The sequence below is a fragment of the Artibeus jamaicensis genome, unplaced genomic scaffold, assembly GCF_021234435.1.
Source record: "Artibeus jamaicensis isolate MK-2021 breed Jamaican fruit bat unplaced genomic scaffold, CSHL_Jam_final contig_482, whole genome shotgun sequence".
Taxonomy (NCBI): Eukaryota; Metazoa; Chordata; class Mammalia; order Chiroptera; family Phyllostomidae; genus Artibeus; species Artibeus jamaicensis.
In genome coordinates this window covers 14,898,478-14,919,865 of record NW_026521857.1, presented here as the reverse complement: position 1 = coordinate 14,919,865, position 21,388 = coordinate 14,898,478, and the positions used below count along the sequence as shown (strand labels likewise).

Here is a 21,388-nt window from a genome sequence, read left to right as displayed (position 1 = left end):
GAAGCTTATGTAGAGAGTCCTCTCTGAGTGGGCTGAAAACATGAAGAAATTTATGTGCAATGTGAATGCTCACTGAAGGGTGGGCTCAGTAGAGAAGGATTTTAAAGCCAGTTGGATAGGATGATCCATTGTGTGGATACCAGTCAGCCTCCTCCCTAGCCACCCCTGTTATCACCCAATAATGGGCTTATGAACCATGTGGCCGGGGTGACGGGTGAGAGTTATGCATGGGCTCCACAACATGGACTTCCACTCACCAAGGCTGTAGCTACTGCTGAATGTCTAATCTGCCAGCAGCAGAGACCACTCCCCAACCCCTGCCATGACGCCATTCCCTAGGGTTAGCAGCCAGCTACCTGGTGGCAGGTTGATAGAGGGCTTCCATTATGGAAGGGGCAGCATTTTGTTCTTACTGGAATAGACACAACTCCGGGTACAGACATGCATTCCCGGTATGCAATGTTTCTGTCAAAACTACCATCTGTGGACTTACAGAATGCCTTATCTACCAGCATGGTATTATACACAGCATTTCTTCTGATCAAAGAAGTCACCTTACAGCAAAAGAAGTACAACGATGGGCCCAACCTCATTGAATTTACTCGTCTTATCATGTTCCCTAACATTCTAAAGCAGATGGCTTGGCAGAACAGTGAAATGGCCTTTTGAAGACTCAGTTACAGTGCCGGCTAGGTGGCAACACCTTGCATGGCAGGAGCTAGGTTTCCAGAAGTACAAATAGGCTTTGATTCAGTGTCCCATATATGGTGCTGTTTCTCCCATAATAAAGACTCAGAAACACAGCAGTCAAAAAGTGGAAATAGGAGTGAGCCCACTCATTGTTACCCCTCGTGACTCACCACCAGCAAAATGTCTGCTTTGAGAACTTTTACTGTTGGTCTAGAAATCGTAGTCCCAGAGCGAGGAATGCTCCCTCATCAACAGACTCAAAAATAACTTCACTAAACTGGAAGCAAAAACTCACCTGGCCATTTTGGGATCCTCATGCTTCTGAATAACAGGCAAAAAAGGGAATCATGGTGCTGGCTGGGATTCCCCCATGATCCTGACTACCAAGGGGCACTGGACTACTGGGCCGCAGTAGGGATTAGGAAAAATGTGGCTGGAATATAAGATATCCTTTAGGGTCTCCTAGTATTATCATGCCCCATGATCAAGGTCAATGAAAAATTACAAAAACCTAATCTAGGAAGGATTATGGAGGGCCCAGACCCTTCGGAAATGAAGGCTTGAGTCACCCCATCAGGTAAAGAACCATGACCAGCTGAGGTGCTTGCTGAAGGCAAAGGAAATACAGAATGGGTACAGGAAGAAGGTAGTCAGTCACAAATAAATACTAGCTACCACCACCTGTTACAGACGCAAGGATGGTAATTGTCATGAGTAGTTCCTTTTAATTTTGCTATGAATGTTTATGTATCTATATGTATCTTCTTTCCTTTTATTCCCTTATGTAATATAAGGTACATTAACTTTATATCACAGTACTATATAAGTATTGTTAACTTTACATCATAATATTTAAGTAACAGGATACTGAGAAAATATCACCGAAGGACTCGACCTCCTCTTATAGGGATGGCATTAATGCAATTATGGTTGTGTGCAGGAGAACTGCACCATGCTAGGCAGATTTATGACCTTGCTGTTATTGTCTTATGTGGAGATTAAGAATGGTTTAAGGAGATGCACATGGGTGCCAAGTTGATAAGGGTTGGACTTACGATGGTTAATTTTGTGTCTACTTGACTAAGCCATGGGGTGCCCAGATCAAACATTACACTTCTGTGTCTATGAGGTCTGAGTGTGTCTATGACCTTCAGCAAGGTCTAATAGCAATCAGCAGTTCTGTTAATCTATGAGGGTGTTTCCAGGTGACACAGTAGACTGCTCTCCCCACTAGAAGTGGGCATTGTCTAATCAACTAGTTGAGGGCCTAAATAGAACAAAAAGAAGAGGAAGGTAAAATTGATTCCCTTTCTGCCTGCTTGAGCTGGGATTTGGGGCTCCTCCTGACTTAGGCTGGGATTTATACCATTGTCTTCCCTGCTGCTCAGACTTTTGGACTCAGACAGGAATTACACCACTGGCTTTCCTAGGCCTCTGGACTGCAGATGGCAGATTGTGACTTCTCAGCCTTTATAATGGCGTGAGCCAATTCCTCACAATAAATCTGTGTGTGTCTTATTGGTTCTGTTTCTCTGATGAACCCTAATACAAGGTAAATTTAAAAAATAAGATGAAATCTATTGATTATGGGTTTTATTGTTGTTTTTTTGTTTTTGGTCCACTTCATATTTGACCCATTGGAGCTTTTGCTTTTGAATTTTATTTTTTGGTCATTATTTCATTTCTACCATATAAAATTTTCCCCACTGAAGCTTTTGCAGATCTAAATTTTGTCAGGAAAGTTGACACTTGTGATATTTCTGTCAACATTTAGTCTACTAAAAATTTTACCTTAACAGTTTAAGCTCTTTGTAATTTTGGGTTTTTTTTTTTATGACTAGCAGCCTATGCCACTGGCTGAGTAAGCTGGTAGAATGAAATAATGGAATAATGTTAATACTATTCCTGATAATAGCTACCATTAACTGAGTATTCACTATGCACTAGGCATTATTCTCCAGTAGAACCATCCGCGTAAGCCCCAACAACGCTCTCTTGTACACAGGACAAACAGAGGCGCAGAGAAGTTACCGCTAAGTAACTTGTCCATGGACACACAAGTGAGTGGCAGGACTGGTGTCAAAGTGGCCATGTCCACAGATACTTCTGTGGACAGTAAACTGTTTGTTTTTCCCACAAGAAAAAAGTATTATTTATAAAACAAGTTTTAAAGTTTATAGTGATAATGATGATGATGATGATAGCAGCTAACATCTATCTAGTGAGTACTTATTATGTGCTATACAAATGCTAAGTGCTTTGTATTCTCATTGAACCCTGACCACGTATTTTAAATTTATTATTATTTATTAAATATTAAAGTACAGTTGACATACAATATTATATTTGTTTCAGGTGTATAAAATAGTGGTTTGGCATTTATGAACCTTACAATGTGATCATCCCAGTAAGTCTAGTAACTATACAAAATTATTATAATATTGCTATTTTCCCTATGCTACACATTACATCCCTGTGACTTTACTAATAAGGTAACTCAAAAGAGTCAGCAAGGTCAAACAGCAATCAGCAATTCTGTTAATCAGGAGAATAAACTACATAGCCTAGGTTCTTAGCCTCTAACCCATATAAGGATTGAAATAATACAAACAGGTTTACAGTTGTAAGTATGTGAAACACTGAGTTTATTCTTGTATTATTTTTTATTTATTAATGTATTATTTTTCATACAACCAACTTTTGCCCCAACCTACCTTAAAGAGCTTGATATACTGTTTTTAATGCACTGTTCTAAGAATTAATGGTACAATGTTTGAAACCTATGCATCTAAAATAATTTATGCATCCTCACATAATATTCCTGTAATAAGAAATTCTTAGAAGAGTACAACACAGTCAGCGCTCAGTGCTCATCAGCTTCAGAACTCATCAAATCCTGTACTCATCACACTTTGATGAGGAAGAAAAGTTTCGGCACTCAGCACTTGCTGGGGACCCACTGCACTGGCTAGAACTGCTATGTCTCAACACCACCTTGCAAGAGAAAATGCTTCATCATTTGGTACTCGTGGGTTTCAGCACTCATCACAAGTTCCGGAACAAATTAACAGTGGTAACAAATTAATACAGGTACCACTGTATTTCATATTCACATTAGTAACTTGACAGATATACAATTTGTTTTACCAGATGACAACTGCCATAATTATGATGGCTGATAAGTCAGCACAGGGTCATTTATTTAAAAGTCTTTAAATAACAAATGACTTCCCTATACCTACATCAAGTTCACTTTTGTCAGGGAATCTCTTAATGTTCCTGTGATATCAGCAAACCCATCTAAATGAAACTGACAGAAAATAAGTTTTTTTCGCAGGTGGAGTCTCTGCTTTTTAATTCATATGCTTTTCCAGTGTTGAAAAACTTATAAAGGTAAAAGATAAGCTAGAAAGCCCTTAGTAATCTTTCTGGATTGTGTCTTGAGTAAAACAAAAGAATGAATTCTCAAATTCAATATTTGAAGGACATATGAGTGATATAGTAAGCAGCAAATATTTGAATTTAAAAGAAAAATCTTGTATTGTTAAATTAAAAAAATCCAAATTGGAAAAAGGATGGTCTATATGGCTATATCAAATACTCTCTAAATTTAATTATACATTAAGTAACTAAGTTTAAGACCTGACAATTGTATGTTCTCTTCAGAAACTCACATATTTCATGAAACCTTATATTTTTCTCTTTTGTGGCATTTTTCACAATACTAATTAAATGATTAACTATGCACTTTAAAAAAGTTCTATCACTATATACATTATACAAGCATGCCAGGGATAGTTTGAATGACTGACTTACTACTGTACTGTCTGAACTAATCTGTGCTTTTCATAGTAGGTGAGCCAACAGTGTTTACATAATAAATTAGTCAACTCTTATTTAAAAAACAATAAAACCCCTCAATTACATACTGTATATTAAACATGGGGAGAGGGAAATTAATATTGTAAAAGTAACATATAAAATCCATTTGTTCCAAAAATAAAATTTATAATAGTGTGAAAATATGGTACATTTCTAATGTCACATCTAAAGCATCTGAAAAAAACTATTACACAAGGCAAGCAGTCCAGAATAGGTTTCTATACTACAAGACAAAATTACAGCAGAAAAAAGTTAAATAAAAAATTTTATCTTGCTCTCCTTCTCAGCATATGATCCCCAAATAATGCTTGTAATCCTCCCTACTACATGCTCCAAATAGTCTTTTTTAAAAAATTCCAAGCAATATGGGTGTATTATTTATAGATTTGCCACACTGAATTTTTTTTGATAAAATGGTACATCACTTTTAAATAATCTGTTCCCAACATCTGGAAAATTACATATATCCTTTAAGATGGGAGTTCATCTTAAATGCAAGATTTTTTAATGTTGAAACAATTACTACCATTTGTTTATTTATTATTTTAAACTGAAAAGAAAAAGTGATTATATATGAATGTAAAACATCTAATCTTAGACTAAGGTCAGAATTTGTCTTGGAATAAAACCTCTGTCCAGATTTATAGGCATATTATCAATAGCCAAAGAGTTTATCAAACTCTTAGACTGTAACATCATCACTCTATTTTGGACTTTTAAAAAGACATATCAATTTACCAATAATTGGTAAATTATTACATATTAAATGGCTTTTCTTTAAGGGTGACTATAGTAGAGCTAAGCAGTGTTATAACAAAAGAAGAGAGGTAAACATTAACTTCAGTATTGATAAAGGAAAACAAAACCACTAACTAGCTAAATCAGGTACAGGGCAATTCCTAAATGCTGCTGAACAAACACATTTTCTAAAATAAGTTATCTAGAAGATTTCACAACTGCCATTGATGGATAGTTCTTAGTTTAATAAAGTTTATTCATGAGTTTAATCTAAGTAAGATTAGTTTTTATTTCTCATATAAAATCCTTGATTCTTAAAAGTATCACAAAATTCTTTCATATTTTCCTTTAGAATTATAGGAAACAAAAGGAAGGTCAGAAGAAATCTTGTCTAGCCTCCCCTTCAGTACTTCCCAGTACGAAGGTCCCAAGAACTTCAAAAGGCTGTCATTTCAGTATTAGGCAGCCTTAACTGCCACAATCCTTATTCTTTATGCTGAACCTAGCCAAGAAACAGCTGGATACAACTGTTTATTCAGGGTACCTGAATGATAAGCAGTCCTGTGTGGGTAAAACGCTTTTAAACAAATCAAGCAAGATTCTAAGACAGTTGATCTCATAATGAAAAACTGTCCAACATAAAACACTCAAAGGGACCGAGTCAGAAAAGGCAACTGTATGATATTATCGGATCATTTATTGTATCATTTCTACTTCTAGGTTTCCTGGAAAAACTGACATGGAACATGTGAAACAAATACTTAAACTGACAATTTAATCTTACTGCTTGGCTTTATTTTATGCTTAGTTTTTTATTTAATTTAAAATTTACTTAGCATTTAGTGTATATACAGCATACTAAGAACTAGTATATATATATTTTAGTGTATGCATATATTTAATGCATACAAATTTACTAAATTCAATAAGAAATTAACTGAATCATTTTTGCAAACCAACAATATCAAGTTAGTACTTGACAGTTATATTAGGGTCCAGCATAAATCATTTTTCTGTTAAAAACAATTATTTAATAACTGTAGAACAGAAATACTTTATAAAAAACATGAATACCTAAAATTAATTAAAAGTAAAATTTACCTTTTAAAAACTGCTTTGGAAAAAATTGATACATTACTGTAAAAAAACTATAGCATATTATTGTACTAACAGTCTCAAAACCATTAAAAATTATATAAAACATTAAACAAACAAAAAGCCCGTGAATCTGGAGTGATAAGGAAGAGTACATTGTAAGTAAGAGAGATTAAAGGGGGGGAGAAAAGAAAGATCTCTTTATAGAAAAGCATTAGTTAATAAATGTAGAAAAATGAGAAAATATGAAAATTACCATTTTGGAAACCCAATTACTGGATGCTAAAACCATTAGGTATAAGGTCAATGAATAGAGGAGAAGATATTTATTTGGTACAAAAATATTTTCCAAGAAATTACTTAATAGTTGCAAGGAAACCATACCTTTACAAGGGAAAGTCTACAGCAGCCAAACTTCACATGGTAATAAAATTCAGCATCATTAAATAGTAACAACAATTTATGTGCTTCCTGATTTAAAGCTAAATAAAGTTCACAGCATCATCTATCACTGAAATGTTAAAAATTATTAACTGATTCTAGTTTACAGGAAATATGACACCATGAGGAAGGAATCAAATTCAGAATATGAGACAAGACAACTTGGCTATATCTGTAAGAAGTCAGTGTCAACTTCTGGTCATGATGGCAGCACAGGCAGACATTGCTCATCTCCTCACACAACCAAATCAAAATTAAAACTAAAATAGAGAACCACCATCACTCAGAACAATCAGAAATTGAGTTGAATGGAAGTTTAAAAATTACAGAATTAAAGAAGCCACATTCATCCAGACTGGTAGAAGGGGCACCGACATGGAACAACCTGCTCCCACATCCATGTGTGGTGAATAAAAACTCGAGAGGGATATCTCTGGAGCAAGGAGTCCCAGCCCCACAGTAGGCCTCACAGCTCAGGGTTCCATGCCCAAAAGATGAATCCCCACATCTCATCTTTTGATTTGCAAAAACCAACAGGGACTGAGTCTGTGGAAGAAACTTCTGGAGCCCCAAGCAATCCTCTTAACCAAAACGTGAAGTCACCTGCTCAGACTCACTCCCTCTGAGCTCCAGCACTGGGGTAGCAGCTTGAAAGGCACCAGTGGCATACAGAGAGGAACTGAAGAGTCTAGCATCAAGGCAAGCAGAAGCCATTGTCCCTTTTCTAAACCCTCCACCCACAGAGCCAGCAAGCTAGCGCCATTATCTGAGACTCCATCAACCTGGACAACACTGTTTGACCCACCTTGGAGATCCCTAGAGACTCCGCCCCACCCAACTTACAGGCTAACCCAAGCTGCTTTTCCCTATGAATGGCTGATCCTGGCTCATGCTGCCCAAAATCCTAAATTCTCTCAAAGAAGCAACAGCTGACCTCAGTGAGCCCCAGGTCTCACACTAGCAGCAGCCAGCCTAGATTCACAGCTTGGCTTCACCTGGGAATCTCCACCCCAGCATAAGTAGCAGCCATTTCAGAATGCTTTATAGCTCAGGCAGGGTGGCCACAAGCAAAACAGACAGGCCTGACCTTGGCCTGTACCATCTGTGAAACATCAGGGCCAATGCAGCCAGTGAACAGCTACAGACCACACTGGAACACCACCACCCTGCCCCTGCACAGCTGATCCTCCACAGAGGGCAGAGGTTACCGCCAATCCTTGCAACTGACTGGCCTAAGTAAACCCTTCCCATTGATCTGCCAATAGCAACTAAGGCTCAACTATAAGAGAAGTGTGTATAGAGCCCACACAAAGGGTGCACCTTAAGTACCTAGGCTGGGTAAAAAGGGAGGCTGTGTCACTTGGCCCTACAGGACACCTACAACATTAGGCCACACTACCAAGACAACAAAGTCAAAGTAGATCTATCTAATAAATAGAAACAAACACAGGGAGGCTGCCAAAATGAGGAGACAAAGAAACATGGCTCAAAGGAAAGAACAGATCAAAACTCCAGAAAAATAAAGGAACAAAATGGAGATAAGCAATTTATCAGATGCAGAACTCAAAACAAAGGTTATGCAGATGCTCAAGAAACCTAGTGAGGACCTCAACAGCGTGAGGTCCTCAAACTTAGTGAGGACTTGAATCTGAGATTTAGTCAGAAATGAAGGATTCAATTTACACTAATTTACAAGTAAGCAACAGCACAGTGGATGGAGCTGAGAATCAAATCAATGATTTGGAACATAAGGAAGCAGAAAACCAATAAGAACAACCAATGAGAAGAACAAAGAATTAAAAAATGAGGATATTATAAGGAGCATCTGGGACAACTTCAAAAGGTCCAAGATTTGCACCACAGGAATGCCAGAAGGAGAAGAGAAAGAGCAAGAATTGGAAATCTGAAAAAATAATGAAAGACAGCTTCCCTAATTTGGCAAAGGAAATAAAGATGCAAGTCCAGGGAACACAGAGAGTCCCAAACAAGATGGATGCAAAAAGGCCCACTCCAAGACATATCATAATTAAAACACCAAAGGTTAAAAACAAAGAGAGAATCTTAAAAGCAGCAAGAGAAAATAAGTTAGTTACCTACAGGGGAGTTCTCAAAGACTGTCAGCTTTCTTTCCTCAAAAGAAACTTTGCAGGCTACAATGGATTGGCAAGAAATATTCAAAGTCATAAAAAGTGAAGATCTACAACCAAGCAACAATACCATTTAGAACTGAAGACAGATAAAGAGCTTCCCAGACAAGAAAAAAGAACTAAAGGAGTTCATCATCACCAAACCATTATTATACAAAATTAAAAGAAAATCCAAACTATAAGCAATAAAATGGCAATAAATGCATATCTATTAACAAATGAAACTAAAAAATAAATTAAGCAAACAGGAAGAACAGAAACAGAATCATGAATATGGAGCAATTTGATGGTTCCCAGATGGGAGGGGGATGTGAGGGGATGGGTGAAGAGGTGAGGGGAGTAAGAAGTACAAATAGGTAGTTATAGAACAGCCATGGGGATGTAAAGTACAGCATAGGAAGTGCAGTAGCCAAAGAACTTACATGCATGACCCATGGACATAAACAATGGCGGAGGTTTGCCTGAGGGAGCAGGGGGTGCTGGGTGGAGGGGGGTAAAGGGGGAAATAGCATAATCAACAAAATATAATTCAAAAAAAGAGTCAGTCATCCTTGACCTTGGTTATTTCGCCTCTCTTCAGTCAGTCTAGACTCTAAATAGAGGTTTATTGACTTTATTAATCATTTCAAAGAATGAGCTTTTCAGGGGGTTCTCAATATTTTTGTACTGATTTAGTATCACTGAGTTCTTTTTTTTATTATCTCTTCCTTCTACTTGCTTTAGTTGAATTTGCTCTTATATGTTGTTTCTTAAGGCAGCTTAGTTTACTGGTTTGAAACTTATTTCCTTTCCTAATAGAAGCATTCAGTGCTATATCCATACTGATTTTCCTCCTACTTGTTTCATCAGTTACTGAGAAGGGGGTATAAAGGTCCACTTCACCTTTCAGTTCTCTCAGTTCAGCTTCATGATGCTCTGTTAGAAGCATACATATGTTTGGAGACATATATTCCTAAACACATACAATCCTAAGTAAGATTATTATGTCTTCTTGGTGAACAGACCCTATTACTACCACAAAATGTCCCTCTTCCTGGAACGATCCTTTGTTTTGAAGTCTACTTTATCTGACATTGATACATAAACTCCAGTTTTCTTTTGTTTAGTGTTTGCATAGTATATATTTTTCATCTTTTTACATTATTCCTCCTGGTGTAATTAGTACATTGTGCCCAACAGTTACAGGCAGATCATCTTGATCCTTCACTCCTGGAAATTCACTGGGGAGTGGAGGAATGCCCTCATTAGCTATAATATTATGCTATCCTACATTTTCAACATTCATATAACAATCTACTTATCCTCTGTTACTCCTTTTATAGCTGAGACAACCTCAAATTCATTGATTCTGTGAACAACCTTACTTCTAGGTAGAGGAACATAAAAAAACAAACCCACATACACTCTACTCTGGCACATTATGGAGCTAGCCTATCCAAACATCATATCCTCCCAAATCATGTTAAATACTGGGTAATAGTCCCATAATCAACACTTGCCAAAGCTTTTTTCCCATTACTCCACTAATCCCCTATTTCAAATTCTTGCTTCTTGTATGTCTTAAACCTCTTTCCTTTGGGTTATAGTTCCTTATAGGTCATTGGTCTGACAACTTGTTTTAAGTCACTTCTCCAGTTGCCACCACTGATCTCTGCTTTACTTTGCACTCCTCTAGTCTCAATGTAAAACACAACTCCGATTAAGATTTGCCTAACTCCAGCCCCGAGGAATCTCCTAATCCTCTCAGGCCCATCCTACAAGATAGCCACTCGGGTCCTACCCTGACCTTTACTAATGGGTTCCAGCACCGGGATGTGACATGTTCTCCCTTCTACCACTATTGTTAAAGCTAAATTTGTTGTTTCTTTGAGCCTTAAACCTTCATTTCTTTAATCTTTTTTTTTTAAAGAACTTATTGAAGCAAAATTCAAATAACCATTTTAAAGCAAACAATTCAGTGTCATTAGTATACGCAGAATTTTGGCCACCACCAACTCTATCCAGTTCTAAAACATTCCCAGCAGCCCAATGTATAATCCCTCACCTATTAAGCAGTTTCTTGTCTTTTCCCCACCTTCACCTTCTGGCAATCACCAATCTGCATTCTGTCTCAATGGATTTATCTATTCTAGGTATTTCACATAAATGGAATCATACAATATGTGACCTTTTGATCTTTTGTGTCTGACTTCTTTCACTTAACTTTAAGATTTGGGAAGTTCCTCCATATTATAGCACATATCAGTATTTCTCTCCTTTCGATGGCTGCATAATATTTCATTTTGCATTTTTATCCACTCTTCCATTGATGGACATTTCAGATGTGTCCCTTCTTTTGTGAATGTTACTACAAACATGTTGCTGCACACTTGTTTGAATACCAAGTTTCCATTCTTTTGGGTATACATTTAAGAGATGAATTATGGATCATATGGTAATTTTATGTGGGTCATAGGGTAACTCTATGTTTAACTCTTTGAGGAACCATAAAATTGTTATCCACAGCAGCTGACCCTTTTATATTTCCACTAACAATGCACAAGGGCTCCAATTTCTCCATCAACTTACCAACACTTATTTTCTGTTTGGTTTTATTAGAGCAATTATAATAAATGTGAACTGGCACCTCAGTGTGGTTCGTATGCATTTCCCTAGAGACAAAATATGTTGTGTACTCATATGCTTGTTGTCCACTTGTATATCTTTGGTAAAAGGTCTATTCAAGTCCTTTGCTCATTTTTAAAGTGGGTTGTTTGTCTTTTTGTTGAGTTTTAAGAGTTCTTTATATATTTTGAATATTAAGTCCTTGTCAGATACATGATCTGCAAATGTTTTCTGCCATTCATTTCTGACATGTAGCCTGCCTGTCCTTTGATGGCAAAAGGTTTTAATTTTGATGAAGTCCAATTTAACTGTTTTTTTTCTCTTTTGTTGCTTATCCTTTGGCTGTTACAGAACTCATATCTAAGAATCCATTGCCAACCTGGAGGTAATAAAGATTTACAACCATATTTTCTTCTAATGGTTTTTTTTTGGGTGTTAAAACCATAAAACCTCTATTTAGATCATTGTTTATTTTGAGTTAATGCTCATAAACAGAGTGTGGTAGGAATACAACTTCATTCTTTTGCATGAGGATATCTAGTTTCCCCAGCACAATTTGTTAAAGAGAGTATTCTTTCCTCATCAAATGATCTTGGCACCCTTATCACAAATCAACTGGCTACTCTGACTGATGTGGCTCAATGGGTTGGCCATGGTTCCACAAAACAAAAGGTCACCAGTTTGATTCATGGTCAGGGCACATGCCTGGATTGCAGACCTGGTCCCCGGTTAGGGGAGTGCAAGAGGTAATCAATGGCACATCAATGTTTCCTTCTCTTTCTCCCCCCCTTCCTTCTCTCTAAAAACAAATAAATAAATAAAAATCTTTTAAAAAAATCAACTGGCCATAGATGTATGAGTTTATTCCAGGACTCTAAATTTCTATTCTATGTGTCTTTTTTACTCTACATGTCTATTCTATCCTCTATGTCTGAATAAATGGATCACTTATAAAACCAGAAAGGGCCCTGGCTGGTGTAGCTCAGTGGATTAAGCGTGGGCCTGCGAAGCACACGATCACGGTTCGATTCCCAGTCAGGGCACATGCCTGGGTTGCAGGTCGGTTCCCTGCAGGCCAGTTCCCAGCAGGGGATGCACAAAAGGCAACCATACATTGATGTTTCTCTCCCTCTCTCCTTCCCCTCTTCCCCTCTAAAGATAAATAAAATCTTTAAAAAATCTTCTAAAAAAATAAAAATAAAATAAAACCAGAAAGGTCTATATGTCTTTTCTCAAGCTAGTACCACAATTTTGATTATTCTAGCTTTGCAGTAAGTTGTAAAATCAGGCAGTGTGAGTCCTCCAATTCTGTTCTTTTTCAAGCCTATTTTCACTATTGAGGGCTCCTTTCAATTCCATTTCTGCAGAAGACTGTTTAATTTTGGTAGGGCTGACAGAATTGAGTCTGTAGACCATATTGGGTAGTGCTGACATGTTAACAATACTGTGTCCCAATCCATGGACGTGGAATAGACGGCTTTCCATTATTTATGTCTTCTTTACTTTCTTTCAACAGGTGACTGAATCAATCATCAATAGTTTTCAGTGTATAGGACTCTCATCTTAAACTAATTCATAGGTACTTTATTCTTTCAGATGCTACTGTCAGTGGAACTGTTTTCTTAATTTTCTTTTCCAACTGCTCATTGCTACTACATCTTTTTACTTTTAACCTACAAAAGTCTTTGCATATAAAGTGAATTTCTTATAGACAGGTCTTGTCTTTTTTCTTTTAAGATTTTATTTGTTTCTTTTTAGAGAGGGGAAGGGAAAGAGGAGAGGGTGAGAAATATCGATGTGAGAGAGAAACATCGATTGGCTGTTTCTCATATACACCCTGACTGGGGACCGAACCTGCAACCCAGGCATGTGCACTGACCAAGAACTGAACTGGCATCTTTTGCTTTGCAGGACAACACCCAACCAATTGGAACACATTGGTCAGAGCAGGTATTGTTTTCTTCTTTTCAATCAAACATTTTAGTTGGTATGTTTAGAATACTTGCATTTAATGTAACAGCTGATATGGTTGAATATAAAACCTACTATCTTGCTAGTTTTCTATTTGATTTATTCAATGTTTCTTTTTTCCTTATTTTCTGCCTGATTAAATGGTTATTTTTAAGTGATTCCATTTTACCTCTGCTATTTGCTATTTATTTATATATCTTTCTTTAAAGAAATTTTAGGGAGTGGGGAGGGGACAGTGGAGGGGACAGTGGAGGGAAGGGTTTTCAGGAACTACTTACTATAAAGGCACATGGACAAAATCAAGTGGGTGGGTGGAAGCAAGGGAGGGAAGTGGGTTTGGCTCGGGTGGCGGGAGATGTGGGAGGAAAATGCAGACAACTATAATTGAACAATAAAATAATTAAAAATTTTTAAAATAAAATATTTTTTTTAGTTTCCCTAGAGTTTATAGATCCATATTGTGCTCTTTCTTGAACACCTCAAACTTCTTCCTTGATCAAGGCCTTTACATTAGGTGCATGTTCTGTCTGTAATGTTCCTCCCTAGATTCTTCAAATGGCTTCCTTCTTCATATAATTCAGTTTCTGGTCAAATTTACTTCTTCAGGTAAGCTCTCCAAAGCTACCTTACCTAAAACAGCACTGCAACTACCACCTTGGTCCTGCTTTATTTTCTTCACAGCCTTTAACATCACCTAAAATTATATTTATTTAATATATTTCTCCTAAACTGAAATACACACTTCATGTAACTGTAGATCTCATTTTCCTTGTTTACTACTATACCTTCAGCAAGTAGGACAATACTTTGCACAATATCTTTCCAGTGAATGAATGAATACATGGCTTCATTTTAAAACTAACATCACGGTCATACAGAGCTGAGAAAAATACAAAGTGCTGACACACTCTAAACCTGATATCTCTTTTTTTCCTGAAACACGATGCCTTTTATTAATAAGAAATACTAGTTATTTTTATATTAGACAGCTATCTTTTTTCTTTGTATTTTTACCAATTCTTTCTATTATCTGTCTTTTTTTAATTGATTTTTTATTAATTATGCCATTACAGTTGTTCTATTCCCCCCCTTCATTCCCCTACACCTTACCCCCGTCCCCACCATTACCCCCCTTTAGTTTATGACCATGTGTCTCAAGTTCTTTAGATTCTATATTTCCCATACTATTCTTGCCCCCCCCATCTATTTTCTATCTACTGTCTATGCTATTTATTTTCTGTACCTTCTCCCCCCTTCTCCTCTTCCCACTCCCCTGTTGCTAACCCTCCTTGAGATCTTCATTTCTATGTTTCCACTCCTGATCTAGCTGTCCTTTTAGTTTGCTTTTGTTTTAGGTGTGGTTGTTAATAACTGTGAGTTTGCTGTCCTTTCACTGTTCATGTTTTTTTAACTTCTTTTTCTTAGATAAGTCCCTTTAACATTTCATATAATAAGGGCTTGGTGATGATGAACTCCTTGAATTGGATATTATCTGAGAAGCACTTTATCTCTCCTTCCATTCTAAATGAAAGTTTTGCTGGATAGAGCAATCTTGGTTGTAGGTCTTTGGATTTCATGACTTGGAATACCTCTTTCCAGCCCCTTCTTGCCTGTAAGGTCTCTTTTGAGAAATCTGCTGACAGTCTGATGGGAACTCCTTTGTAGGTGACTGTCCCCTTATCTCTTGATGCTTCTAGGATTCTCTCCTTCATTTTAATCTTGGCTAATGTAATTATGATGTGCCTTGGTGTGTTTCTTCTTGGGTCCAACTTCTTTGGGACTCTCTGAGCTTCCTGGATTTCCTGGAAGTCTATTGCCTTTGTCAGATTGGGGAAATTCTCCTTTATTATTTGTTCAAATAAGTTTTCCACTGGTGGCTGTTCCTTTCCCCCTTCTGGTACCCCTATAATTCGGATGTTGGAGTGTTTAAAGATGTCCTGGAGGTTCCTAAGACTCTCCTCATTTTTTTGAATTCTTGCTTCTTCACTCTTTTCTGTTTGGCCATTATTTGCTTTCTTCTGGTCCACTCCATTGATTTGAGTCCCAGTTTCCTTTTCATGGCTATTGGTTTCCTGTGCAATTCCATTCATTTCAATTAGTTTCGCCTTCATATGTTTGTCTAATTTGTGGCTATAATCAACCAGTTCTGTGAGGATCCTGATCACCAGTGTTTTAAACTGTGCATGAGAGTTTTGCTATTTCTTCATCACTTAGATTTATAGGCTCTGGGGCTTTGAGATCTTCTTGAGCTATTTTTGGTCTGTTCGCGCCCGTTAAGTACAAGGAGCAGAGCTTTGGACTCCCAGGTCGCTGGGTTGTGACACTGTATGTGGGGGCATGGTCAGAGCGGGGAAATGACGTTCCCCTCTGCTGTTTCTTGCAGCTGGGTGAAGAGCAGAGCCTTAGGTTGTTCACCGGGGCAGGGCCACTTAGGTCACTGGATTATGTCGCTGTATGTGGAGGTGGGGTCAGAGCGGGGAAATGGCAGTGCCCTCTGCTGCTGCTCACCGCTGGGGCTGCTGGCTCCTATCGCCCACTCCCTCACTTGTCTATCCACACACGAATGCGCAACCACAGTCAACCCACAGCCCTGCTCCCTCACTGTTTCCCCGCGGTGGCTCGCTGAGTTGCCCACCAGGTCCAACCCTGCGCCTGGATTCCGCGCACCTGAGTCCATCTGACCAAGTTTTCCTGTGCAACCCCACTCTGCCAGCTGCTGGTTTCGCCCCTCTTACCAGTGAGGCTGAAGTATTTGTTGTTATCAGACTTCTGAAAAGTTCAATTTTCTGTGTTCTGGCTGTGTTTTCTGTTGCTAATATTTAGTTGTTTCTAAACTTGGTTGTGTGAGAAAGCACGGTGTCTCCACCTATGCCTCCATCTTGGTGGAAGTCCTGATATCTTGACAATAAGTACAGAATAGATTGTTTTTTTTTCTCATGACTATAATTGATTTAGAGAAAAAGGGGAAAGATAAGGGCTAGGTAAAAATCTGGGTTAAAAAATAACACTGCGACCACAGGTCCCAGTCATGCACATGATCACAAGAATAAGCAACCAACACCTTATAGTTTATTGCATTGCCAGAGTTTTTGGATATTGTGTTCTAAGCACATTTAAGATAGGCCGGGCTAAGCTATGATGTTTTGTTAGGTTTGGTGTATTAAATGCATTTTTTTTAACTTACAATACTTTCAACTTATGATGGTTTTACAAGACATAACCCCATTGTAAATCAAGGGGCATCTGTATCACCAGTAGAGGGTGGTGGTGGTAGTGGATGATTATATTGGTAACTCAGTATTTTCTGCCCAACACAGTTTTAAAACCCTTATTCTGAGAGGTTTTTAGAATTCATGAAGGCTATAATCAAAACCTATAGCAACAGATGTTCACTTCGTAGCAGTAGTATGCTCACTACTTGCAAAGCAACTATTCTATTTGTCAAAATTCCAAGGCATAAGATTTTGTACCCTTGGATCTTAAGCACATTCTGCACTCTGGAGCTATATCCAAAAAAGGCTAAATAATTTTCCATAAGATTACCTCTCAAATACTTGAAAATGACTGTATCTATCATGTTTTTACAAAGTCTTCTTTTGTGTTGTTTAAAAATATCCAGGGCTTCCACAGTCTTTCCTACACTGGCCAGAATATAGTCTGTAAAAATTTCACATAAGTTTCAGTATTCAGACAAATCATAACATTACAAACTTTCTGCAAACTACTTAGAATTGAATTGGTTTATTATACTTTTAGGAAGACTGTATCTGTGAATTGGGGGTGGGTGAGGAGAGTAGGGTGAACATACTACATTACTGGCTAATTCATGATTTTCTTTCAACTAAAATTTCTAGATCTTCATTATATAAAGCATGACTAAGATATAGCTTTGCATTTTAAACTTAAAGGCAAAGCTATAGGTTTATTTCTGTGAAATAACCTTTTATTTTAGTTTCTTATTCTGAAAAGATTGTTTAAATATTTTAGAATCCTGATTCATCATCCAATAATATCAGCTACATTTCTGAAATACTTCATTTATATAATTCTGAAACATACCTCACATATGAAGATTAAATAATAGATTAAAATACTTGAAGCATAGGTTTAGGCGGCAATGACCTCTGGCATCTCTTCACTTCGACATTAACAGTCTCTGGATATATTAATAGTTAATCACTTATGAAACCACTTCAGTTTACTCCTTTCATCTGTATTTTTGTACTTCACTAAAAAGATATGATGGAAACATACCAAATAACTTGTAAAACTGCATTTATGACACAGTTTTTGCTTATTACAATAACAAAGTCACCTTGTTATGACTTAAACATGGTGAATTGGCTGTAAGTCAGTAAAAGTTATCTTTCTAGCTGTTCACAAACCAGATGTTCTACGAATTTCTAATAAACCACCAAGGTGACTGATCCTCTTTTCAGATCTCTAACCATTACTAAATATAATAACTGTAGTTGCCAGCCCTAAAGCCTTTAGTATCTCTTATTTTCTAATACCCTTCAAGGGCAATGATAATAATTTCTGATCAGTTTGCAAATTATTTAATATCCAGGAATATGTACTTTGCTTTAAAATTGGGAATTTAACCAGGGCTCTGTTACTTTCACCTATTTTGTTCATCTCCGCTTTATATATCTGTTTTAAAGTTTATTCCAAAGGAGAATGTCTGCTTAGTGAGGAAAAACTGGGAACGAAACTGCAGTAGGAATCTGCTTTCTCTTTGTTATATCTTAGCCCCAAATTATGGGTCTATCTTTTCCTTGGGGAAAAAACCCCAAAATTCTTTTTGTTACACTTAATTTCCAAAAGCTTCAGTTTCATTCCGGCCATTTTCCTTTGCCCACTTTTTCATTCTAAACTAACATTTTATATTTTTATACATATCTATCTAGAGGTCTCAATTTTTGGAAAACAATGCAAAAAGACTAATAATTCACGATTCCGATGTATATGGCTATAGCTTATGCTTCATGCAAATATAATACTTATTATCTATCCTTATAACAAAATCACATTGCATTGATAACTCAGTTTAGCTTAATTGCTAACATTACCCCCAATTCTGCTTTTTCTATTTTTATACTTCAATATTATTGACATTTCATAAGAAGGCAGATAAAAATATTTGAGTCCCTATCTTTTTAATATTCTTTACTACTTTCCTATTCATTATTCTTAACTGTATTCAATAACGTAATAGAAAATAATTCATTGATGCTGTTTTTATCAGTTGTCAATTTTTCTTTTTTGTTTCTAGTTTTCTGATTTTTGTACACAGATGATGCTGTTCCTTAATTTTACTGAATAAAAGTAATGTCCACTTTGAAGCCATTATGTCTGCTTCCCAATCTGTACAGAGTTGTAGGTTTAACACAACTTTTTTCTGCCTACCCAGTTATAATCCAACTCCTACTTAAAAACAGAAAACTGAGAAAATACCTTTTCAAAGATTTACAGATGACTTTTCTTTTTAGCACTCATATTCTTGATTAAGATCACACTATTCTGAATTTGCCAATGGAAAATGACATCTGCATAGCAAATGCTACCCGAAAATAGCTGTGCAATAAGGTACTTGTTCAGTACCTAAGTTAAATCAAATTTTTATGAGTTCATTCTTTCTCATTTTAACAACTCAACTGTTGAAAAAAATGTAGGCATATACCTTAACCCATAATTTAATGTCTTAATGTAGAAAGTTAACGCTACAGTATTTCATAAGACATAAGTCACATTGTCAAAGCTTTAAATGAGATTATTATGTATATTTTACCTTGGGTACTTCATTTGCAGCATTAACAAAAACTAGCTGAAGTTATGATTTAAAAATTATCCATGGAATAATACCTATCATGAAACAGATTTCTAAAACCTGAGAAGCAGGACTTATGTACATTGCTTATTTTCTATGACCAAGAACATAATGAAAGAAATGAAAATATTACCTATTTAATGAAACTATGTAGACAGAAAAAAATGTCAGGAGGAGGAGTCTTTAGGCCACAGTAAGACCACTAAGTTTTACAGAACATAAATTGGATTAAGAATTTAATTAAAGCAGAAAACAAAAGTATTTATAACAAGAGCACAGAAGTTGTGCTTTTAAAAAAGGTTTAAAGGAAAGGGGATGAGAAAGGTGAGAGAAAGTACTACCGGACTCCTTACCCATTGCTGTTGGTGCTGGAGCTTCCTGATGGTATTCTCAGCCTGCTCCAGTTTAGCACTGGCCTCATCACTCTGCTGTTTGATGGTGGCCAGTTCCCGTTTTATGAGGTAGTTTTCCTCAGCCTCCTGGGCTCTTGTCACTTGTCCCTTAGGACATAATTTTTGTGTGTGTAAAGCAACTTAGGATAGAGTCAAGAAAGACTGCCTTTGTGAGGTTTAGTTATTTGCTTTGACATATATTTAAAAAATCACCTTGGAGAACAGAACAGCCTAAGCAATTGTTAGCCAGCAGCTCATTATTGCTCCAGCAAATTTTGGGGAACTAAATGAAAAATTCATCAGACAATCTTAAGAACGATTCTTCTTTTAGTCAATAAAAATTCAATTCATGCAATATTGTTGAACTGTACATGCAAAATTAAAATTTCAATAAGTAGTTAATTTCACAGAATCCACTGATTGTCATTTTGTAATACTTTAAAATAAGGTTAGCTTTATAACGTGCAAAAGGTGCTTGCTTATTTAAATAACCAAAATAACACACTTATAAAAAATAAGTTTATACCCATATATACCACCCAAAAAATATTTCTGGGAGAATGCATGTAAAATTGCATGCATTAGAATACAAATTTCTACATTTAAGACTTCCTTAGATGTTAGAGAAAATGCTAAAAAAAAAACCCCAAAAAACTATACCTGTATCAATCTATCTGCCAAGGAAGCACTTTCCTATAAAAGGAAAAATTCAGATAGGAATGTAAGAGAAAGAAATAAAATAAAGATGATAAAATTAGGAATAAAAAGAAACAAAGCATACCCAAATTCCACCTACTTTTCATGTAATTAAAATAGACATGTAGATTTTAAAACTATTTTTACTAAATGTGTTTTTGTTCTTAAACCTTAAAAATATATATATTAAAATAAGGCTAGTCTATAGCAAAGCATGTGCTTCTAGGAAAGACTAAACATAAATTCCAGGAGGTTTTTCATTACTTGGGACAAGTAAATATCTTCTTTTTTAAGAATAGTTTTAAATCTTTATTTTTAGAGTCAGCCATATGCTCTAACCACTTACTGGTATATGAAAGGGAGAAGGAATTTGAGTAAGCAATTCCACTTTCAAAGTGTGACAGTATTTTGTGCAACCCCAACTTCCAAAGACACAAAGCAAGAAAAACATTACAAATGAAATTAATAAGCTCAAAGTCATAATCTCTAGCAATAACTAAGTACACTTTTCATTGAAGATTTAATGGACACACATGTATTTACAGAGTTCTAAGTGCTAAAGGACACAGGTGGGCCGTCTAAGCCAGTAAAAAAGGTACTTAGTTTTTAGAATCAAGATCCGAGCTTAACTTTCCTAACAGTACTCTTCTCATTCTGAAAGTTCAATGAGATACAAATGCTTTCTCTATGAAAACATCTCATTCCAAAGATAAAAGACCACTTAAGAATATGTATACTTTAATATAACTGACTATTTAGTTTTAAAAAAGTCTATAATTAAAACAACTTAAAAACAACTAGGTTGAACCTTTATGCATAGCCACCAAGAAAGTAAAATTATCATTTAAGCAACTTTAATAATATGAAGTAAATACAAGAAAACTATTTTGGACTTAATATAA

At 36.4% G+C, this 21,388-nt stretch overlaps 1 protein-coding gene across 8 annotated transcripts in view; it reads right to left on the bottom strand.

The window, feature by feature from the left end:
- Window positions 1-21,388, bottom strand: part of EVI5 (ecotropic viral integration site 5) — a 231,629-nt gene that overhangs the window by 94,622 nt on the left and 115,619 nt on the right. For 6 of the 8 annotated variants that reach the window (XM_037162019.2, XM_053668269.1, XM_037162021.2 and 3 more), the window contains 2 exons: window positions 20,451-20,483; window positions 19,752-19,898 (listed from right to left, as the gene is read on the bottom strand). The exons of 1 other annotated variant lie outside the window; for it this stretch is intronic. In XM_037162019.2, coding sequence (XP_037017914.2) covers window positions 19,752-19,898; window positions 20,451-20,483 — 180 coding nt within the window. The remainder of the gene's footprint in view (window positions 1-19,751; window positions 19,899-20,450; window positions 20,484-21,388) is intronic. One more of the 8 variants, XM_037162022.2, reaches the window with a different exon arrangement.